A 21,522-nucleotide genomic window follows, 5' to 3' on the forward strand; every position below is an offset into this window, starting at 1 on the left:
CTTTCTGTCTTTCTTTCTCTCACTGCTCCACTGTAGAATGGAAAGCCATTGGGTACAGAACAACTATTTATAATCTATAATTAATATAGTAATAGATTTGTATCTCTCTCTCTCTCTCTCTCTCTCTCTCTCTCTCTCTCTCTCTCTCTCTCTCTCTCTATATATATATATATATATATATATATATATATATATATATATATATACCTTAGAAAGAACCTGTGAATTAAAAATGGATGGGTTTGAAAGAGAGATAGGGGGACAGTTTGTGCACATTTTCCTGGAGAGTACGAAAAATGTGTTTAAAAAAAAAAACATAAAGGGAGGGTGTGGATAGCAGCTGCAGTGTCGATGCCTGATTGCTGGACTCGTGCTGATGAAATCCTCGTCCTGCTTCGTTATAGGGTGCGAGTCTATAGGGAGAAGCTCATTGTAATATTAACCAGGCACAGTCGCACTGTGGCATTATATATAGGCTAATATCTTTGAGAAATCAATGGCAGAATCATTGTGATTCTCTTTACTGAAACACGAGAGGGAATATAGCTATTGGTTAACAAAAAAAGAGAAAAGCCCGTATGTGATGGTATTCTGAGCTTCATTTAGCTTTGACGTTATTCCAGTCTGCTGTAGTAAAAGAAAACATTGTTTATTTAAAAAAAAAGAAATAAAGAAAAAGGTATGTGCATTTTTTTATTATTATTATTTTATTTACCTTTTTATTTATTGGTTCCAAAAGCCGTACATGTGTCTTTCTGGACAAGAAAGCGGCGTTTAATACATCTTAAAAGACGTTGTTGTTGTTGTTTTGTTATAACAAAAATGTTAATGTTATAGTAGCGAATAACTGGTATGACATGTTGTTCCCAGTTGTTATTTTGCCTGTATTCAAAATGAAAAAGATACGTGTTGCCAGCAAATTAAATATATACAATAACACGATGTATTGCTTGAAAAATACTTTTTTAAAACTCAAAATAGAAAACGAGGTCATAATCTACGAATTAAAAAATTATAAAAAAAAAAAAAAAAAAAAAAAAAAAAGACAGGTGACATGCTGTTGTAGCTATGTATCGGTACCGTTGTTAATATTTCTGTCAATGATAGCCCTTCGTCCCATTTGATGTAACTGCAATTGTTCTACCATCAATTGACCTTATTATTATTATTATTATTTTATATTAAGATGTTTGATTGTTTATTATGAGTGTTGGGTGTTTATTCATAATGCAATGGCATACGGGCAGCCTCAAGTGGATTCAATCAAAGGAAAGCAGTGTTGGTTAAATACACCCGAGGTGGCGTGCCCCCGGTGATCTGTGTTAGTTACAATGGTGACAATTTGGGCAATGCACACATAATTAACCCGTACAAACTCGCCTATGCTCATTTGAGTTCTTCATTCGTTTGGTTTGCTAGCAAGGTTATATTTCTGATTCCATGAGAAAGCAGAGCTGGGGGAGGGCGTGTTTTCTGCGCGACTGGTTTGAGTGGCTCGTAGAATAATGATAGAGAAGCTACACATTATATATATATATATATATATATATATATATATATATATATATATATATATATATATATATATATATATATAACACACACACACACACATTAAAAATGGCTAATGAAAAAGTTAAAAAGCTAGTTTCTTGTCTATATCAAAATTACATTTTTAAAAAAGCAGTTTTAACGTTTATTTATTTGTGTGTTTTATATAGGAGTCACATTGGATTATTATTAGTAGCGTTATTTAGAATTCTGGGATTCAGGATGGAATTATTCCTTTGTGTATCGAATTGACTGGTTTATTGATTTCATTATGTGTTTTGTAATGATGATTTCCTCCCTACTCATCACAGCCCAGTACTCAAGATGGATGTTTTCATGAAGGGATTTTCCAAGGCTAAAGAAGGGATGGCTGCTGCTGCAGAGAAGACCAAGGAGGGGGTCGCAGTGGCGGCTGGAAAAACAAAGGAGGGGGTCATGTATGTCGGTAAGAGGAAGCAATTAATCTGCATACTTAAGAATAACGGTTAAAATGATATGACTGAAACACTGGTCCAGCGATTTAAGGGGCAGGGCACCGTGGAAAAAGAGCAACAGCCCATTCATTGTGACATGAAAATAGGCGGAACCTCACGTGTGCTGCTGTTCTCTCGTTCTTTGCTATGATTGGCTGAGAGACAATGCATTTCGTGGCTAGGAGGAGGGTGGTCTGTGGATTTGTGTATATATATATATATATATATATATATATATATATATACAGGGATGATCCCCTGATGCCACTGCAGTAGAATTCTCAATTCCGATTGAGAGATCAGGTACCGGAGTATTGCTGGATAATCTTTCCATAAGTGTACATGGACAAGAGGACTTCCAGCGCCTCTGCATGTCATCATGTAGAATGCGGTTCCAGGAAATCCAGTCTGTACAGCAGTGTCCAATTTAAAGATGCATGCAAAGTGTTGCAATTTGTGACTTGCTAAATATCCCGAAAGAATAGTGACCTGAAATGTAAGACCAGAAGTAATCCAGTGTTTGAAAGCCTATGCTTGCCAGATGCATGACTTCCCCTCACACATGCATAAACTTCTGAGCACACCCTCTATGTAAACTTTTGCTTGTTGGTATTGGATTTATCCACTTGTAAAAATCTCCTCCTAAACTCAATGAAGCATTCGGATGAAGAACCATGATGTGTTCTCCAAGCATTTTTGAGATATTTCATTTCTTTTCAAATTGCTATTGGTTCCAATTGCTTGAAACAATACCCCAAGTTCCATTGTATGCATCATAGCCACCCTTCTGCAGGTGCAGTAGTGGCAGATATCCACTAGGAGGCGTATATACAAAAATGAGCTCTATTAGAACCAGATTCATGGCTTAGCACAATCTTGTTTGTTCAGTCCAGCTGTTTTATGCTTTTAAAACACTGTAGCAGGGTCACCTTAATGTGAAACCTAACAATGAGAAAGTGATATTTGAGTTGTTTGTAGGGTCTCCTATGAAACATGGCTCTTAGATAACACAATTATAATACAGTACAGTGTGTTGTAAGTTTCTGGCTGACCCAGTTGGCAGCGTTTCAGAAGATATATATATGCAGTTTAATCAAATGCCCAGAGGTGGAAGCTGTACAGTGAAGTAAGTGCATTGTCCTGGAGTATGGCTGTACATTGCAAATTTGTTTACACACTGTCTAACCAAGTCACATGAGCCAGGTGCGGAGTGAAGATGCCCTAATGGATTTCTGTGTGTTTGTGTACACTGGAAAAAAAAACTGAACATGAAAGGCAGCCCATTCTCCAGCGAGAGCCATTTTGAGTTATCAATTCAATTCATCTGAATTAAAAATAGGATCAACCCTGGTATTAGATTAACGTTTCTAGATGGAAGAGGCTGGAAGCACACTAGAGAAACACAAGTTCCTGTTCGAGTTTGGACAGCTAATGTGATCTGCATGTTTTATTTAAAAAAATACTCTCTTTATATGTTTCTAATACAATTTAGTCTATTTTTGATAACTTAATAAGTCGTGTATAGAGTATCTCATATCACAGTTTTACCAGCTTTACAGACCTCTTGCCCAATCTCTTAATCAATAAGAGACACCAAACACAGAACGTACAGTATCCACATACAACCTAGAGCCACGTTTGGTGGATATTTAATGTTGTGGTTCTGTTGCAATAGCCAGGGCAAAGACGGAGGACTGCTCAGCATGGTATATTGTGCCTGTATAAAACTTGGCCCACATTGTGATTATAAGTATCCAATGTGTTCTCAGTGTCGGTGCAGTGCAGCTGAGCAGCTTCTGTTACGATGTGCTGGAACTGTATTGCTTTTACTGCACTTCTACCTCAAGGGGTTTCACGAGGCTGGAACTGAAGATGGCTGAGTAGTATAGGATGCCTTCATTAGCAGTAGTGGAGTTTGGAAGCTGCTCGGTAGCTGTCACCATGCATTTGTCGGTTAGTGATGTGTAGCATGAAAGAGGCCCTGCAGGTGCTGTGACCCAGAAGAAGTCAGTCAGGCAGTCTCAGATGCTGGCTACTGGCGCTGGAGAGAGCAGATGCAAGCTGAGCAGAAAAAGGTAAAGGGGTTGGGCGAGGTGGGGTGGGGTTGGGGGTGGGGGTTGGGGTTGAGCGGGGTGGGGGTTGGGGTTGGGGTTGGGTTGAGTTGGGTGGGGTTGAGCGTGGTGGGGTGGGCAACGAAGGTCAGAAATGTGTGTCAGAAAATCCATTGTATTTGAATGTTTTTTTTTCTGTTTATATTTCTGTTTACAGTTTTGTTAATATAGTTACAAAAAAAAGTTATTTTTCTCTTCATAGCATCTTGTTAACAAGTCTGCATTTTCACCGTCCTGTAATCTATTGTTTCTCTGCATAATAACATTACTAAGGCACTTTGCGATCATTTTTGCATGGCAATGGCAATAGTGGCGCTCTTTATCCTAACACAGTTAAAAACACAGCCAGCACCCTGCAGTTATTCATCCCATTCAGATGACTTTAGTGGCTGTTAAAATGCATGTTTTTATGGATAGACTAATAACAGAAACTTAAGTTGTTTAACAAGAAAGCAATTGAAAGTGGAACTGCATCAAAAGCTGGTTGTACAGTCCAGTGATGCAATAGTGCAGTTTAACACAAGAATAGGCCACTGCAAATCCTTGGTTATTACTCCAGTGGTAAAGGCTTTGTAACAGTGTTGGATAAGGTATAGTGCAGCTCCCTAGGTTTACGGGGGTGGAATAAGTCCTCGTTTCATGGTCTCTAGTTTGTTGTTCAAACGGTTGTTCAAAGATGAGTTGGGGTAGCTAGTTGGCATGGCTACTCCCCACCACCCCCCACCCCCCCCCCCCCCCCCTTTCTATATGAATGTTAAACCTGAGAGACTGAGCAAGCTCGCTGGGCTTGAGCGAAGTGACAGGAATAAATGCTGTAATTTTCTCTTTTGGGAGCCCTGCTGTTGAAAACCATTTGCTGTGGTCACATGCTTGCAGATTCCAATTAAGTAACCCTTGCAGAGAGCCCTGGCGCATTCTCTATGGTCAAAAACCAGAAAGTCACAGAAAACAGATTACTTTACTCATTTACTCATGACCCAATCAGTATATTTAAAGGAACTGTCATTAGGGGAAGTCAGGTCTGGCTTGTTAATTAATGCAGACAGGGTTTCCTTTCATTTGATGGCAGCAGTAAAACAAGTTCAGCTGAAGACACTTGGGTTATACCACTGGGAGCTGGTGCTGCAGATGCATGTTGCATGCTGTGTAATTGGCTTTGCAGTACAGCTTCAACAGATTGTGACCTTTGTGGGTGAGTGAGACTACACGTTTAAAAGTGTTTCTCTGTGACCAAAACTTGATAATCCAAAACTCCTGATTACCCAAACCCATTCACCTGTAATCCATTTATACACATTCTCTTGATAATCCAAAACTCCTGATTACCCAAACCCATTCACCTGTAATCCATTTATACACATTCTCTTGGTAATCCAAAACACCCAGTTTGATCCGAACACCCTTTATGTCGCCTCCCTGTTGGTTTTCTTAGCACTCTAAGCCAGTTGTGTGTTTCCATGTGAGGGTGGTTTGGGATACAGTGGATCCCAGTGAATGAATGGCATATGTAACCTGTGGGTTTTTTCAGGGTTTTCTTTGTTATTTTCATTCAAACTGGCAGGCACAGGACACCCCTGTCCAGTACATGTTATAAACAGTTTGATTGAATATCAGAAAAATAAACTGGTTTTATAGCCATTCCACTAAGACAGTGCTTAAGGAGAATCATAGAAGAAATAAGTGAGATCATTAGAATGAGCAGAAACCATGTTAGTTTGTGTTTAGTGCAACACCCCACAATGTGCCCCAAGCTGGGTTTTGTCAGCGTCGCTTTTCATTTGGTGAACAAGCCACTAAAGATGATTTCAGTATCCACATTACCATCGCTTCAGTGTTGCTGACTTTCTGTGTGTCAGATGAAGGATCTTTCTCGTTGTCGGTGGAGACATGCTGAGCATTCCACTCCAGACACCTGCTTCATGTATCACATGAGCGAATGGGAAGATGAATAAATCATATGCAAATGATGCTGAAATCTGCTTATTCCACAGGTAGAACAAACCTGTTATGTATGAGTTCATTTGACACCTTCCTCCCTCGTTTATTCCAGATATATGGTGGCTATTTAAGGAGGTAATGGCATATATTTCAGGTAGCTGCAACCATAATGTAGCATGGCCACCTTAATTCACACACATCACTGGTAATTCTACTGACAAAATGTTAGCGTTCTTAATGATAACAGGAAGAAACCTATTAAATGTAAAACAAGACTCTCAGCATTTGCAACTCAATATTCCATGTTCTGAGTTCTGTTTTAAAGGTCATCCTGTTTTTATCTATACAGTAGATCCATCACTTTCAGCTCCAGAGCAGTTAAAATGCAGACATGTAGAAATACTAAAATAAACTACAATTCAGCCTGACTACATTATGCAGTGAATACCCTTTAACTGCATCTGTTTCTTTCCCATAAGTGGAGGCATGTCCTGGCATTTTCAGTGCAGACACTACTGGAAACATCTGCCCTAGAAACTGTCGCATCACTGTCCCACTCTGCCTGAGTTAACAGCATCACTGTCCTACCTGTGTTAACAGCATCACTGTCCCACTCTGCCTGAGTTAACAGCATCACTGTCCCACTCTACCTGAGTTAACAGCATCACTGTCCCACTCTACCTGAGTTAACAGCATCACTGTCCCACTCTACCTGAGTTAACAGCATCACTGTCCCACTCTACCTGAGTTAACAGCATCACTGTCCCACTCTACCTGAGTTAACAGCATCACTGTCCCACTCTACCTGTGTTAACAGCATCACTGTCCCACTCTACCTGTGTTAACAGCATCACTGTCCCACTCTACCTGTGTTAACAGCATCACTGTTATCTCAGGTAGAGTAAACAGATAGCCTGTATTGCATGTCACATCCAACTGCTTCATTATTTTTGTGCAGTCAAGCAAACTGAGCAGCAGAGCTTAATACAGCCTTCTTAATGGAATGAGCTGCGAAGATAGGCTGAAGGAACCGAATCTGTTTAAAGAACAAAGAAGAATTAAGGGGGACTTGATTGAAGTCTTTAAAATCTGAAAAGGAGTTAACATAGTTAAACCAAACCAATACTTGAAGTGCGGTACAGAAACCAGGACCCGAGGACACAGTTGGATATTAAGTGGAGAGAGGCTTAGTACAGAGAGGAGGAGACACTTCTGCACATAAAGAGTGGTGAGGGGGTGGAATGGGTTACCTACTTATGTTGCTGAGGCAGAATCACTTGGATCCTCTAAGACACAACTGGGTGGGGTTTTCAGGGAATTCTGGGAACGCACTGTTACAGTAATCCTCAGTTGTGCTTCGCGTTTCGTTCCCCCACCAAAATCCTTACAAGAAAATATATAAAAACAGTACGTGAGCTGCAAGCTTGTGCACGTACTAATGTTTTCTTACAAGTCCTTGCGTCACAGATCAAAACTATAGACTGCCAACGTTAATAAACTGAGCAGGTGGTGTTTGTTAGTTTAGATTCAAGCCGAAACTGGCCATATTGGAAGGCATGCTTTTTACCAGTCAATGCGGGCGGCCCAGGTTTCCAATACTGTTCGCTGTCAGCCAATATTCACCCGCGCTCGATTGTAAACACCAAGTGAAGTCGTATAATCAATCTCATCAGGGCACTGTAAAGAGCTTTTAATAGAGGCATCTTCCAAAGGGTAACGTGCTAAGGCCTTGCATTTGATTTGATTAGTGAGAGTGTAATAGCTGGCACACGTCCTAAAAGTAGAGCCAGGAGATTTATACAGTCTGCAGTGCCCCTTCACAGAACCATCCCCGACATCCATTTATGCAAATGCTTCTGCAAAATCTGCGACCTGTGTTGTTGGTTCAGAAGCTTCAGGTTGGCTATAATGAGCAGCATAAGGTTTGATGAGACTCTGGCAAAACACTGTTCATTTCAAGGTTGGCAGACAGGCTCTACATAACAAACTGATTTGAATCAGCCACTGACAGACTGTGCATCCTTGGATAAGTCAGTCCAAGCCAGGGATCAAAGTTTAGAAATTTACAACTGAATAAACTGCATCTCAGAATAACAATCTATCTATCTATCTATCTATCTATCTATCTATCTAAACTATGCACAAGACTGGATCAGGTTAACCGCTTTCCTCAGAATCATTAAATTCCTTGATTTGGGTGTGTATTTCAGCAGTGCCATGCTGTTATTATAAACTCAATGCAGTAACAATGTTAGGGTCTGTAGGAAAAACCACACAATTACAGTTAGGCAAGCTTTATAATACCATTTTATGCATGCATATCTATAAATAGGACAGGCGTTGATAAGCTATTCGATGGGTCTTCGAAAGCTGAGTATTTTGAGTCGGAGACAAAATAATTGCATAAATAAAACATGAGTGTTAGAAATAGACGGTGTTGAGGTCATGTGATTGAATGTGATTTTTATCCCGACTTGTTGATCATTATCTGGTGTTGAATTATGAGCCATGGTTTTTATATGTCATTGATTCACATGCCATGTACAGTATACAGTGTACCGATGTACTCTTTTGCCAATATATCTCTAAATATGCATCATGAGTTAATCAGTGGCATGTCATCTGGCTGGATACTGGTTGCTTGTCTGATGATGTGTTGCCCATCCCATTATTACACCCTCTTCTGGCAGTCTCCTTGTGGTAAGTGCTGTTTTCTGTGCTGCCATCCAGCTGGAGACGTTTCAGTCACCTGTGGTCATGCTGGTTCTGGCTCTGGGAATGATAAAAATGCTCCGATACGACCCCAGCCTTCCTCATTTCAGATTCACAGAGCTCTTTATGCAGCTTCATAGATAGGGAAGCTCGACCTCCATGTGATCATTACTGTTGGGCCACTCTGTTTCATGGGGGAGGGGTGAGGTGTGATGCAGGGAAGATCCAGATAGGTGAATCTAATGCATGGCTTCTTTTCTGGCTGGGGTGGGTACTAATAAAAGGACAGTGCCCCCTTTCTAATGTGAAACAATTGAGCCGCTCACAGTGTCCAGGTACCCAGTGGGGTCAGTTCTAGGACAGCAATCAGTAACAGAGGTCTGATTAAAATAGAAATCTATAACATTTTAATTTAAATCTGATTTAGGGGATTTCTTTTTTCATTTATGAATTCTCACCTATACTTAATAATTTTTGACACCTTTATTGAAGAATGAATATTCGCAATATAGAGAATAGACTACAAGATAAAAAACACTGTATTAGACCTGCGTATTCAAATTGAACTGAGTCCACTGTGTTCAAAGGAGTAATACAAATGGCAGGCATTATGTGGTTCATTGGCAGTTGCATACAGGCTGCAAACAGATATAGATATAGATTTATTTAGAGAGACAGAGACTGGTTTAGCTGATATGAATAGTAATGCTAAATAAAGGAAATGTGTAAACCTGTAGATAAACCTAGATAAACTATTGTACACCTGTATAAAATGGCATGATCTTGTCTCGGTGAAGCCGACTGGTGCTTCTGTATCACACAGGGTGGAGTCTCTCTGGCAGCCATACAGAGGGGCGGAGTCTGGCAGCCACACAAGGGGTGGAGTCTCTCTGTGTGGTGCTTCGGCGTCACACAGGGGGGCGGAGTCTCTCTGGCAGCCAGGCAGGCTGTGTGGCAGTGACCTCTGCAGCAGTTTGAAGGTGACAGTGAAGGAGCTGGTGAGCCTCCCCCGCTCGTAGTAAATAAAAACCTGACGTCAGACAGCACTGATGGATGCAGGGCACTGGTGTGCTTTAATGTGTGTTTCTGGGTATAGAGGAGAGCTATAGGCTCTGTTTATGTTCTCAGTCTCCCTCTCGGGGTCTGTTTGTTTGCGGACAGATGGGCTTTCCATAAGGTTTTGTTTCTTTCGCAGCTTCTGATTGCAAGGATTTTGTCTCAGAAAAGGAAAAATGAAACCCTCTATTGGGATGCTTCTGCAGTAAAATGTTGTTTAAAAAGAAAAATCTGTATTTTTTAATGTGTTGTATACATTATCTAGCAACATGAAGCATTGCTGCAACTAACATAGTTATTCAGATATTAAAATTCTGTGCGTAATCTATTCAATGATCAAAGAGGATGTGATTATACATGATAATCCCAAAGTTCCTTATCACCCCTGGACAGGCTTATCCATCTATATATTTTCATTCATTTTAATAAGTGAGAATTGAAAATGGTGTGCTTTCTGCAAGCACAGAGTTATCTATAGGTCTAAAATACCTAGATCTCGTTTGCAAACCCCTACCCTTACAAACTGCTACAAAAAAACAAAATACTACTGAAGTGTTCTCCTTTCTCCATCTTTCTCCTGTCCACCATTTTAGAAGTTATCCACAATAAGACAGCCCATCCAGGGCAGTGTGCAGCTACAATGCAGCAACTGTAATTGAATTGTATTATAATTGCACTATAATGGCCGTAGATAGTGCTAGAGCACAGTATGCTACTGCAGTGACGTTCAAAGGACGGTCTGTTACAAGTTGACAAGATAACAAGAACATTTTCAAAGAAGATTTAAGGAACAGCCAGAAAAGAAAAAAAAAACTGGTAATCGGATGCTTGTGCTACTGTGTGTGTGTGTGTGTGTGTGTGTGTGTGTGTGTGTGCGTGCGTGCGTGCGTGCGACCTCCGTTTGCTGATGCAGTCTGTCAGCTTGTGTCTTAATGTGAGCATCCTCCCCCCCCTTTTTGTCTTTCAGAGTGGTACGATCTGCTTCATCAGTCACAACTCATCCTAGCCTCTTAAATCTCATTAACATCATCATGGCCAACATTAAACCGGTTCATCTTTTTTTAAAGGGGCAGCCTAGAGATTCTCAGAGCAGGTTTAGCTGTGTACTCTGTCTGTTGAGAGTGTAGATAGTTGTAGGCCATCTGCACTGAAATGGAATGGCTACTTTGCAGAAAAGTCTGGTCCCTTCCTTCAGAGATCTCATTCATCTGGAGCACAGTGAAGATCAATAAACCTTGTCCTGTGGCATTAACAGCCTGGACCACAGCTGCCACCATAGTGAGCAAAATGATGCAATGTTATATTGAGCTTTGTCTTGAGTGTGTTCACTCTGTGTACAGTAAAGAATGCAGGCCACATTTTCAAGCAAATACAAGGTATAAACTAGATGTGAAAAGATGTACTGTATGTATGCTGACCTGTGTAATGCCCTGGTAAATAACAATTTGAATGAGAATCTTGACTCTCAATCTTTAGATAATTCTGGTTATTTCATCAAGGTGTTATAAAGTCAGCCCTGTGGTTTAATGATTCTCTCATCTGCAAGCCGCGCTGCTGTTGCTGTGTGTTTTAAAATCTCAGAAATCTTGTTAACAGCTCAACAGCAGACATCAGCAGGTAGTAAATGGACACTTTGACTTATCGATCTTTGGAAACCGCTCGGAGGAATACAGATAACCTGATAACGGCGTCTGTGTGTGTGTGTGTGTGTGTGTGTGTGTGTGTGCGTGGGTGTGTGTCTCATTACGCAGGAAATGCACATAAATGATGCATGGTGCTTCTGTATTTGAAATTGTGTTTACTTTAAAAGTAGTGTGACATTTTGATGGGTCACAAAGCAAATGAAAGACTGCTACCCTTGGCTTTACACACTACACTGTAGCTTTCTCACTAATCGAGAGTCCTCTTCTGTTTTCAGGGAGCATGACCAAGGAAGGAGTGGTGCACGGTGTCACTTCTGGTAAGTGGAGATATTTTCCAAAGCAATAGAACCCTGGAGAGAGGTCATTACTGGATCCCTTCCTGATTGGTGGAGGAAAGTTCTCAGTTTTTATAATGGACAGCTGCTCATGAGACAGCTACCGCATTCTGAAATCTGGGCTTCAAGTTTATGCTTAAAGGTAAACTGTAACTTATTTGAGGGGATTCTCAGAACACTAGCAAAGGAAGACTGTATCCAACACCTCCATCTTAGATTACCTTCTTGGTGGTGGGGGGGGGGGGGGGTTTACATATGCTTGCTTACATATGCTTGCTTTCCAAGGAGACAAACTCCACAATTACTGTCTCACAGCTGTGCCCAGCATCACAGCCACAGTGGAGCTGTCTGGGTGTGACAGAGCATTCCATTTCTTGAAGGGGGGGGGGGGGGGGGTTCCTTTGATCGCACCCCCGGGGGAGAGAGTCTGATGATTTTGGACTGTGAAAGTATGATGCCAGTGAGGGTTCTTGAGGGTGTAGCTTTGAGCTGAAGCATGTCTGCAGCAGTGGACCTGTGCAAGGACAGGTTTGCAGGTAAAGCAAAAGCTGCACACTGCTAATGTAACAGAACTGGGGGGAGAGCCCTAAAAATACACATTGCATCATTAAACACTGTCATTTTTTTAATACAGTGCAATGCAGTGTTAATGCATGTCTTTCATGGGTATTTTGCAGTATTACTGCAAACCTACTGCGTCTTTTTCATAGAGATGAGGCTTTTGCATTTCGATTCTGAATTCTGAATTCATAGTTTCAGCAAATAAGTTTGTTATTTCCTTAAGAACTAGACCCAGGATAAACCTTAAAGACTGTTTTTAGGAATGTTTTCTAAGGCCTGTTTTTTTTTTTTTTTTTTTTTTTTGTTAAATGAATTTATAATCATTCCGTTTAATAGCTCATTACCCTCTCTAAAACAGCTGAAAAGAGGTTACTTGGATGTGCCACATAAAATGTAGAGCATACTAAAATAGTCCTTAAACATTATTAAATTAATCAAAGTGTACTTAGGTTTTGTTAATAGGGCCCAAAGCCTTGAAAATTGCCTCTTTTCTTGTTCTGTTCTTGCTCTTTAATTGAGCTTCTGGTTCTTCCCTGCCAATAGAGCGACTATTGAGTTGTGAGTCATGCAGAGTGCACCAGACACATTCAATTTGCATTCATTTCATGTCGATAAACAGTAATTTTGAATATATTGAATACTTGTGAATAGCTCATGGTTCTCAAAATCATTTCATTACAAGTGTCTGCAGTGGCTTGCATGCATGTCAATGTAGTTTGTCATTATCGCCAATTAGTATCACACTCCCTGTGCTCTCTTACAGTGGCAGAGAAAACAAAGGAGCAGGCCTCCCAGCTAGGGGGCGCTGTTTTCTCTGGAGCAGGTAACATCGCAGCAGCCACAGGCCTGGTAAAGAAGGACGAATTCCCCACTGACATGAAGGTAAGCACAGAGTTAGCCAATTCGGACAGTTGTCTGACGATTTTAGTGACACACAGCAAGAAATTTCGAGTGAACATGCATTTCAGTGGGATTATCAGACATCTCCTTGTGGCTAACGTCTCCTCCTTTCTGGCAACGTGACCTTGGCAGCTCTTTCTTAAAGTCTACAAGCTCTGCTAATTGATTAGCCTTACTGAATCAGTTAGTGGTAGCCTTTGACAGTGGCAGTGGTTTAGCGTTACTTAGCCCATTATTAAAAGCAGGAAAGTCGAAGCGGCTGTGGCAAGCTGACCGGAGCTATGTTTACAGCTAGACCGAACAAGACCAGACCACTTTAACTAGGGTTTTAAGGACATTACTTGGCAGTATTTTTGTTACTTTTGAATCCAGCTCCCTGTTGTATAAGGCATTGTGCGGTGACAATTCATAAATCATCTGTACAGCTTATGTACTGAATGTGTTCTTCATGGACGCGTAGGAAGGGTTTCAGCCTGGAGAAAATGAGATTTGAGCAGCGTGTGGAGACTAGCAGATAAAACAGAGAGAGTAAGAGCAGAGAGGCTGGGTGAGATTAAAAAAGACTTTTACCAAATCAAGAGCCAGCCAAGCTGTCCCCGCTTAGAGTCCTTCAACTTCATTATTTTCATTTTGTATTTTTGTTTTGTAGTGGTAGTTTTTCAAACTAGTTTAACCTGTACAACATGCTGAGAAGTCGTTTGAAAGAAGCATTTGGAAACACTGCACTGGCCCGGCACCTCTATGTAATCCAATACCATAATACATTCATATGCCAGCCGTGATAATGATGCACTCAGTGCTTAGGGACCCAGGTGTGTTCATGTCTGACACTGAACCCTGTTCATAATTAGTACAGGAACTTGTCATCTCACCTTAACAAAGATACATAAGTATGTGTTTTAAACCGTAGGCAAGGTATGAGACCGATCCAGATAGAATTCTGGAACTTATTCAGACTAGAACCTGTCGGTGAAACTCGTCGTTCTCAATGGGATTGATAAAGTACCTGCACTGGTCTCGTTTATTGCACCATTGCTATGTAGCAACATTGTTAATAACAGAAGTGAAAAGGAAAGTCATGGAGACGTGTGTGGAGCAATAGTTCTGCGTTGCTTCCTCTGTATTTCACAGTCCGATGATAATTCACATAATGGGTTAAGTCTCAGGTTTTGTACTACATGTACTACACTGTGTAAACACCCTTCACTGTCTTCGATATTTCCTGTAAGTCAGATAGAAGAATAACGAGGCAGCACTGCTGACCTCGGGCACTACAAGCTCCGAGGAAGAGTATTGCCTGCTGCACTTCACCCTCATTAGCACAGGACAGACCTTTCCAAAGGGTTTCTCCCTGCCTTGGCTTCTGGCTGCATGAAATCTCATTAAAACCACCTTCTGGAGCACCAGCCCTCTGCCTAACATGAAACGCTTGTACCCTAATCTGGCAAGCTCTGGGATTCCTAGGGTTACACTCAATGTCAAGGTGACCTATTTGATTTGATTAGCTGAGGTTAAAAATAAAGAAGCCGATAGCCCAAGATACTTTAGCTTTTATTCTCAGAGCTGGTCTGAAAATAGCAGACAAGGAAATGAGGCTCAAGCTCTTCAGAGCTCCCCTGTCAGTGAACGCAGCCTTGCACCAGACACGGGCTCGCAGGATCTCACCTGGAATTAACAGTGACTTGCACTGCACAGGGACCTGGATACAGAGCCACACTCAAAAGCAAGCAAAAGCGGGACACGCTGCAGTGGAGAACAACCCTACTGCTGCTCAGGAGCTGTGGTGCTTTTGATAGGCTTTAGTCAGGGAGACATCTGCAGTTTGCAGAGCTTTTTGTTTTTAAATAATATCACCTGTTTAAGTACCGTGCAAAGATGATTAATAGCTCAAATCTGTTAATGTAGAAGTTGGAGATAAGGTTTGTGCTGCAGTGCACTTTTTCTTTTCCTTAATCACATCTTCTCTCTTGATGACAAATGAGTTTAATTAGAGAGTCTTGTTCTATATGTCTCCCGTCAGATTCGTGTGAATGATTCAGATTCACAATGAAGCACTGTTACAAAGATGATTGTAAGGTGGCCCCAGTGATACCATTGCTTTCCATGCTTGCATATTTGTGCACAGGGGTTGAGGGGAGCATATCAGAATGATCTACAAAGGGGGCATTTTTTACACTGAATTCCAATAAAGGAATCCCCAATGGTTGCAATACACTTGTGTATCCACCAGATGTCTCTGTTGCTCCATTTAGATGCCATTTGGTCACGCTCATGACACCTTCATATCTGTCCCATTACGGACCAGGGCGTGGCTTTGTAATCTCTAGCAATTGCCTCGGTGCCAGGGTATTATCACTGACTCACTGTAGGTATCATCTCACAGACCCGCTATCATGATTTATACTACTGGCTGAGCTCTATTATCAGTTCAAAGCAGCTTTATTACAAGACGTTACACTCAATTACAGCGTTCAATGGGAAGGGCCAACAACAGGGCTAGTTGTGTTTTAATATCGTAGAGCATTACAGAATATATATATATATATATAGGGCAGCTGGCTCTTTTCAGTAGCTGCTTTATTTGTATTGGTTGAACAAACCCACATTTTCTTAAAAGAGAACGCTGGTTAATGTTACAATTTATACATTTTCATTTGCACCCTGTTTACTTCAAACGCACTTATTTACATCCACGGGCTGTATACAGCTGGGATAGTGACTGCCAGATTCTGGGATTCCTCTTGGCTCTCGTCAATTATCTTATCAGAGACTGTGTTAGCTCCTGATTAATTGTGTAGTATTCTTACCTTACGTCTGGCCTTGTACATCGATGGATGGATGGATGCATAATCATTTCTGTGATCATTACCACTTTACAGGGGTCAGTCAAGGTTAATGGTGTGTAACAGTGAAACGTTTTTAGAATTTTTGTGCATTGCCATTTATTTCTCCATTTTATCAAGTTTCCCTTTGTGAGCCTAACAGACCACAAAATATGTCCCTGAGTTAGTATTTGATTGCTCTCCCTATGATTGATGTGTACACCCCTGACCTGCGTGGGGCACTGTTCTGTGTTCTGTTACTGAGCGTGTGTGTGTGTGTGTGTGTGTCTCCACAGCCTGAGGAGCTGGGGCAGGAGGCGACAGAGGAGCCTCTGGGAGAGTCACTCCTGGAGCCCGAGAGGGAGACCTACGAAGAGGCCCCACAGGTGAGTCCACTGAGGAAGGGGATGACTCCCAACTCCTACACCAGGGATGGAAAGAAGACTTGATCAAGTCCTGGTTTTATTACGAGTTTAATCAGACACACCTGAACGTGTTACCGCTGCACTAATCAAGCTCCTAGTAAAACCTGTAATGGGTGAAACTGCTACGCTTCCATCCCTGTACATGCACACAGACAGACAACCACAGTGGTGCATTGGCACTCTGTAGGAGCCACATGTGCTGTACTAGACCAGTGGTGGCCAAAGTTGGCCATTCCAGTCCTGGTCTTTGTTCCAATAATAATAACCCACCAACCAGACCCTAAAGTAGTTGATTATTTCATTTCACCTGTGAGGAATGGCCCTCCAGCACCTTGATTGGAAATCCTGCACTAAACACAGTTCTTAAAGACTTTCATTACATGCCAGGATTCACTTACTGCAAGATACACCAGCTGCTTTTGAGCTGGCTGCTATTGAATACAGCTTCAAACACGCGCGTGCTCACAAGCAGACAGCAGGCACCTGATCCCTGTTCGCAGATGCTCTGTAACCAGCAATTTCTCAGCGACCTTCCTTTCCAAGAATGGAAAATAACAGGCTGACTGATCCAAATCAATAGGCGAGCAGGGCAGCTGCCCCAGCACACAATGAGCTAGGCAGTGCCGACTGGGCTGTGAGTGGATTAGCAAAGGATTGGCAGAGCGATGGGTTTGGAGTCGGGCTTGATTCCTGTCACCCGCCCTGACTCCACTGTGTGTAACATACTCAGCGTGTGTCCAGGATTTGAATAGTTTTTAATGTGCTTCAGCAATGGACTGGTAACATGTTCAGCACTCATTCAGCCCTCTTTACCATGGTTAGCTGTTGTCAGACCGTGCTAGGCACAGTACATGGTAAACCGTGTCCACCTCAAACACTTTCCCTTTGTCATCAGAACGTCACTATATCACAACCAGCCTTTGTGATACCACCGTGGTTTATCGAATATCTGGCTTACCAGCCCTGTGCAGATTTCTGTTGTCTGGATATTGTCCTGTATAATTCAGCATACTACGACTAAAGGGGTGTACGTACACATATACACAATGTAAAGTGGAAAGTAAATACTGGTGACGCTTTAAAAATCAACACATATTCTTCAAGGGTAGCTACAATGACAGGCATATTCAGATAAGACAACAAAAAGAGCTGAGGGAACTCTCCTTTAGCTCTGATAGTACCATCTGAACACAGTGTAGTTTACTAGGTAACTGTAGACATACTGTGGTATACTATATTATAGCACAGTATACGGACAGTACTTGAGGTTTAAATGGGTCCTCTCTCCCGCATTCTCTTACTCCTGTTTTTCCACCCCCACCTCTCTGTCTGTATGCCTCTCTCTCACTGTCCCTCAGCCAGCTGTTACTGAGTGTGTGGGTGTGATGCAAACACCCCAGTGCAATCTGGGAAATGACAAGAGACAGTACAGCCGCTGTGCTTGTCTGTGAACAGAATCCTACTAAAAAACAAAAAAAAACAAACCCAGCTCTAACCATGCCACACAGTAACAAGAGCTTAGGACAGCAATAACCACCCCTCTACTCCCTACCCTACAGCTCCCTTCATCCTGCCACATGAGCACAGGTTAGACAGAAATCACTGGGCGTTAGCAGGGGCTGATGGCGACACTGTCTTGTTAATTCAGGCTCTGCTCTGCAGTGATGCTGTATGCATTTAGCATCTGATATCGCCCTCTTGTGGTATCAGGGGAGAATTACAAGAGTACACAGGACAGCCTGACTTGGGAACATGCACAGAGGTAGACATGTTTTATTAAAAAAAAAAAAATAAAAAACTATTATAACAACAAGAAAGTAAATGTCCCAGAAGTATCTATGTATAATTCACTCAATGTATCCTTTTTTCTGTTTTTATCGTTACAGGAAGATTATCAAGAGTATGAACCAGAAGCATAAAGCTGACCGGGTCTCCCAGGCCAGTCCAACCAGCTACAGCACAATACTACTAAAAATACTACTACTACTAAAAATAATACTGTTAATAATCATAAAAATAATAATAGCAACACCCCAACCCTCACAGTGACCCCTGGTGCAAAAAAAATATCTATGAATATGTTCTTCCTTAAAGAAAAAAAGACAAAATGCTCTTTCTCTAATACATTTGGATTGTCATGTTTTGTGTAATGTGCTTGTTCTAGTAACTGATGTTCAATTGCATTAGCTGGGTCTCATTGCCTTGACTCCCTCCCAATGAAATGAGACCTGCGCTCGCTGTGTGTAAACTAGTGTTGGTGTACATGTGTGTGGTTTAGATGTTTCCTATCTCCTAGTAAAAACAAGAATAGCCTCAGAGATGCCGATATACAAACATGACTCCTGTAGAGCTGTACATTGCTTGTATGTGCGGGTTATCTTTTTTATGTACCCCTTTATTTATTTGGTGTTTTCTACATTGTATCTTTACAGATGTTCGTGAAATCATTCCAGTGAAGAATCCTTAGAGACCAAAAAAAAATAAAATTTACAAAAAAAAATATATATATATATTAATAATATGTGAGTGTGCGTAACGAAACCACGATTCTAATTAAAAAATGGGTGTAAATGTGTCTCACAAGAAATATCGAGTGAAACAGCTGTGTCAATTGAACCTGTGCTTCATGTCAAACGCAGGAGCTAATAAACAGGAAAATGTCTGCGTGTCAAGGAAGGCAAAATATCTGTAAATAAAAGAATAAAGAAAAATGTTGTGTTTTATGCCTGCTTGTGTGCTTTTTTTTTTTTTAAGCCAAATGTTTTCTCGTGTGACAGTTATAGTTAAATACAATATGAGTTTGTTCAGGACACAACACAAGAAATTTGAAAAATGTATGAATTACTATTAATGATCATGTGATAGGAACCACTGGAGTCAAGTCCTCTCAGATTGCGGGTCCCCTGGACCCTCATGTTAGAGCATAGGTATCTGTAGGGGAGGAGATGTGGTGGGAGGAATGTATGTCTTCTGATAGAATTAGATACTGCATTGAAGTAAGTAAATGCTTCGTGGATCTGGCCCGAAGATAATCCTTAAAGCCAGGGCTTGTAATGTACCAGTAGACTCCTTTTAGCGCTGCTAATTCATAAGAATTATTACGCCAGTAAGTGTAATTAAATCTGCACGATAATTGCTTCATAAACCTAACTTTCCTCTGTTGTATTTGAAATACTGCAGGTTCTCCAGTATCAGTGATTCATTTGGAAGCAAACCCTTTTCCCAAAGGCTTCTATTTCCATTTTTATGAATGTTTGCAAACCTAAAGGATTAACCATTAGGAACATTTCACAGCAGAATACATATTTAAACTAACATTTTGATGCAGGAGCAAAGACAAAACAAACAAAACTGTAACAGGACAACAGGACAAGAGACAGCTTTAGTTGCAGGTGTTTTCCTGAGTTGTTTATTATTTTCAGAGAACTTGGCTTTGAATGTGACCCTGCTTCTAGGGTCACATGATATACACAATGGAGAGCTGTTTGCTTTGAAAGAAGCCCATATGGTTTTGATGTTAGTAAAGGTTCTCTGGTCTCAGATTCATGGGCTTAAGTACCAGACAACAAAACTGCATGCGTTTGCATTTGGGCAGGAGCACCCCCACCGGGTAAGCTGATTTTTGAAATACCACAATAATCTCATCCTTTTCAGTTTTGCATGGGTAATCATGTTGGTGTGTATCCGCTCGGAATGCGTGCCCCCGGGCTGTCAGCGGCGAAGGTATTAAACTGCCGTCCCTGCCGTGCCTCTACTGATGTCTGGACAGAGCTGCGGTCTGACTGGCGTTGACAATGGCCTCGATGAAGAAGTCATTCGAGGGGCTCAGAGGAACGACACAGGCGGCAGCTAAGGGGGTCACAGACTCGGCTGGTAGGAAACCCTTTAAACACCAAATCATTTCAATTCAGCTTGATAACAGATTTGAAGTGTTGATACTGTTTATTAGATTATCTGTGCTACATGGACTCCACAGCTTTCCACACTGCCAAAGCCTATTCTTCATTCAGGTGTGTGGAAAATGTAAAGACACTTTCTGATATGCAAAATATAACACCTGTTTATTTAAATCCCCACTCCAATTACATTTTTCATGATTTTCTAAGATCAGTATGCTTTTATTGAATGTAATTTATTTTATGTTTTATAATTATAAATAAATACAAGTATTCACTTTCAGTTAGGTATCTGTGGTTTTAGTTTCCTTGTGTGTTCTTCTTGTGACATTCCCTAAATAATTAAATGATCAACTGAAGCCGGTACACTGCACTTGTCTCTCAGTGTCTTCATGCATCCTTTTTAATTAGAACTACAGGTAGACTATCCTCATTAATTACCTCGGGCCTTTCAGCTTTGGCAATCAGATTTCGTCTGACCATTCCCTCTGGGGCTTGGTTACAGATCACTGCCAGTAGCTTTGGAACTCCCTTTCTCTGAGTCACTGTCTATTTCAATTCCAGTTCAAGCTGCACAGGAGGCTGTACAGCAGGTAGCAGAGTCCTCTAAAGATACAACCAAAGCAGGTAAGTGTCTCCCCATCATGACAGCTTTAGCAGCATCACTGTTCTGCCTGAATACTGGAAGTGAAAAGTGGCTTGCTTAGGTGTACTGCAGCCACTTTAGGACCTGCGATGCGGTTAATGTGATAACAAGCCACACAATGCACTTAGCATTACTGTGGAGGTTTATTACATTCCTGCACTGCCCTATGAGCGCTCTTCATTTCCTATCCTGACCGCCCACTCTCAAACCTTATGTCACTGCTAGGGGCTAATTTGAGAGCAGCAAAGTTATTCGTGGCATGAGCTTCAAAAACCCTGACCTTCAGAGGTGCAGGGCTTGTGAATTAGAGCGCTGTGCAGTTAACATTATTGACAGTGTTTGAAATCATCCACTAAGGCGTAAGTAGTTGTTCTTCAATGCACCCCTTGAGTTACCTATCTGAAGCTCTGGAGCATCAACTCAGTAAATACTTTGCGAATAGAGCCCTGTGTA

At 41.3% G+C, this 21,522-nt stretch overlaps 1 protein-coding gene across 1 annotated transcript; it reads left to right on the forward strand.

The window, feature by feature from the left end:
- The first annotated feature begins 369 nt into the window (after positions 1-369).
- LOC117431364 (beta-synuclein) lies at positions 370-19,250 on the forward strand. Its single transcript, XM_034052216.3, has 6 exons — positions 370-679; positions 1,863-1,996; positions 11,760-11,801; positions 13,144-13,262; positions 16,399-16,488; positions 18,414-19,250. The coding sequence occupies exons 2-6, from the start codon at positions 1,876-1,878 to the stop codon at positions 18,444-18,446; spliced, it is 405 nt and encodes a 134-aa protein (XP_033908107.2). The 5' UTR covers positions 370-679; positions 1,863-1,875; the 3' UTR covers positions 18,447-19,250.
- Positions 19,251-21,522: the final 2,272 nt, after the last annotated feature.

This window comes from Acipenser ruthenus, chromosome 23 (genome assembly GCF_902713425.1).
Source record: "Acipenser ruthenus chromosome 23, fAciRut3.2 maternal haplotype, whole genome shotgun sequence".
NCBI classification, from domain to species: Eukaryota; Metazoa; Chordata; class Actinopteri; order Acipenseriformes; family Acipenseridae; genus Acipenser; species Acipenser ruthenus.

Excerpts from the sequence above, each read along its gene's own strand:
- LOC117431364 (XM_034052216.3), top strand. The coding sequence starts at position 1,876 with ATGGATGTTTTCATGAAGGGATTTTCCAAGGCTAAAGAAGGGATGGCT. Across the intron at positions 1,997-11,759 it reads GGAGGGGGTCATGTATGTCG|GGAGCATGACCAAGGAAGGA; the intron begins GTAAGAGGAAGC and ends TTCTGTTTTCAG. Across the intron at positions 16,489-18,413 it reads CCTACGAAGAGGCCCCACAG|GAAGATTATCAAGAGTATGA; the intron begins GTGAGTCCACTG and ends TTATCGTTACAG.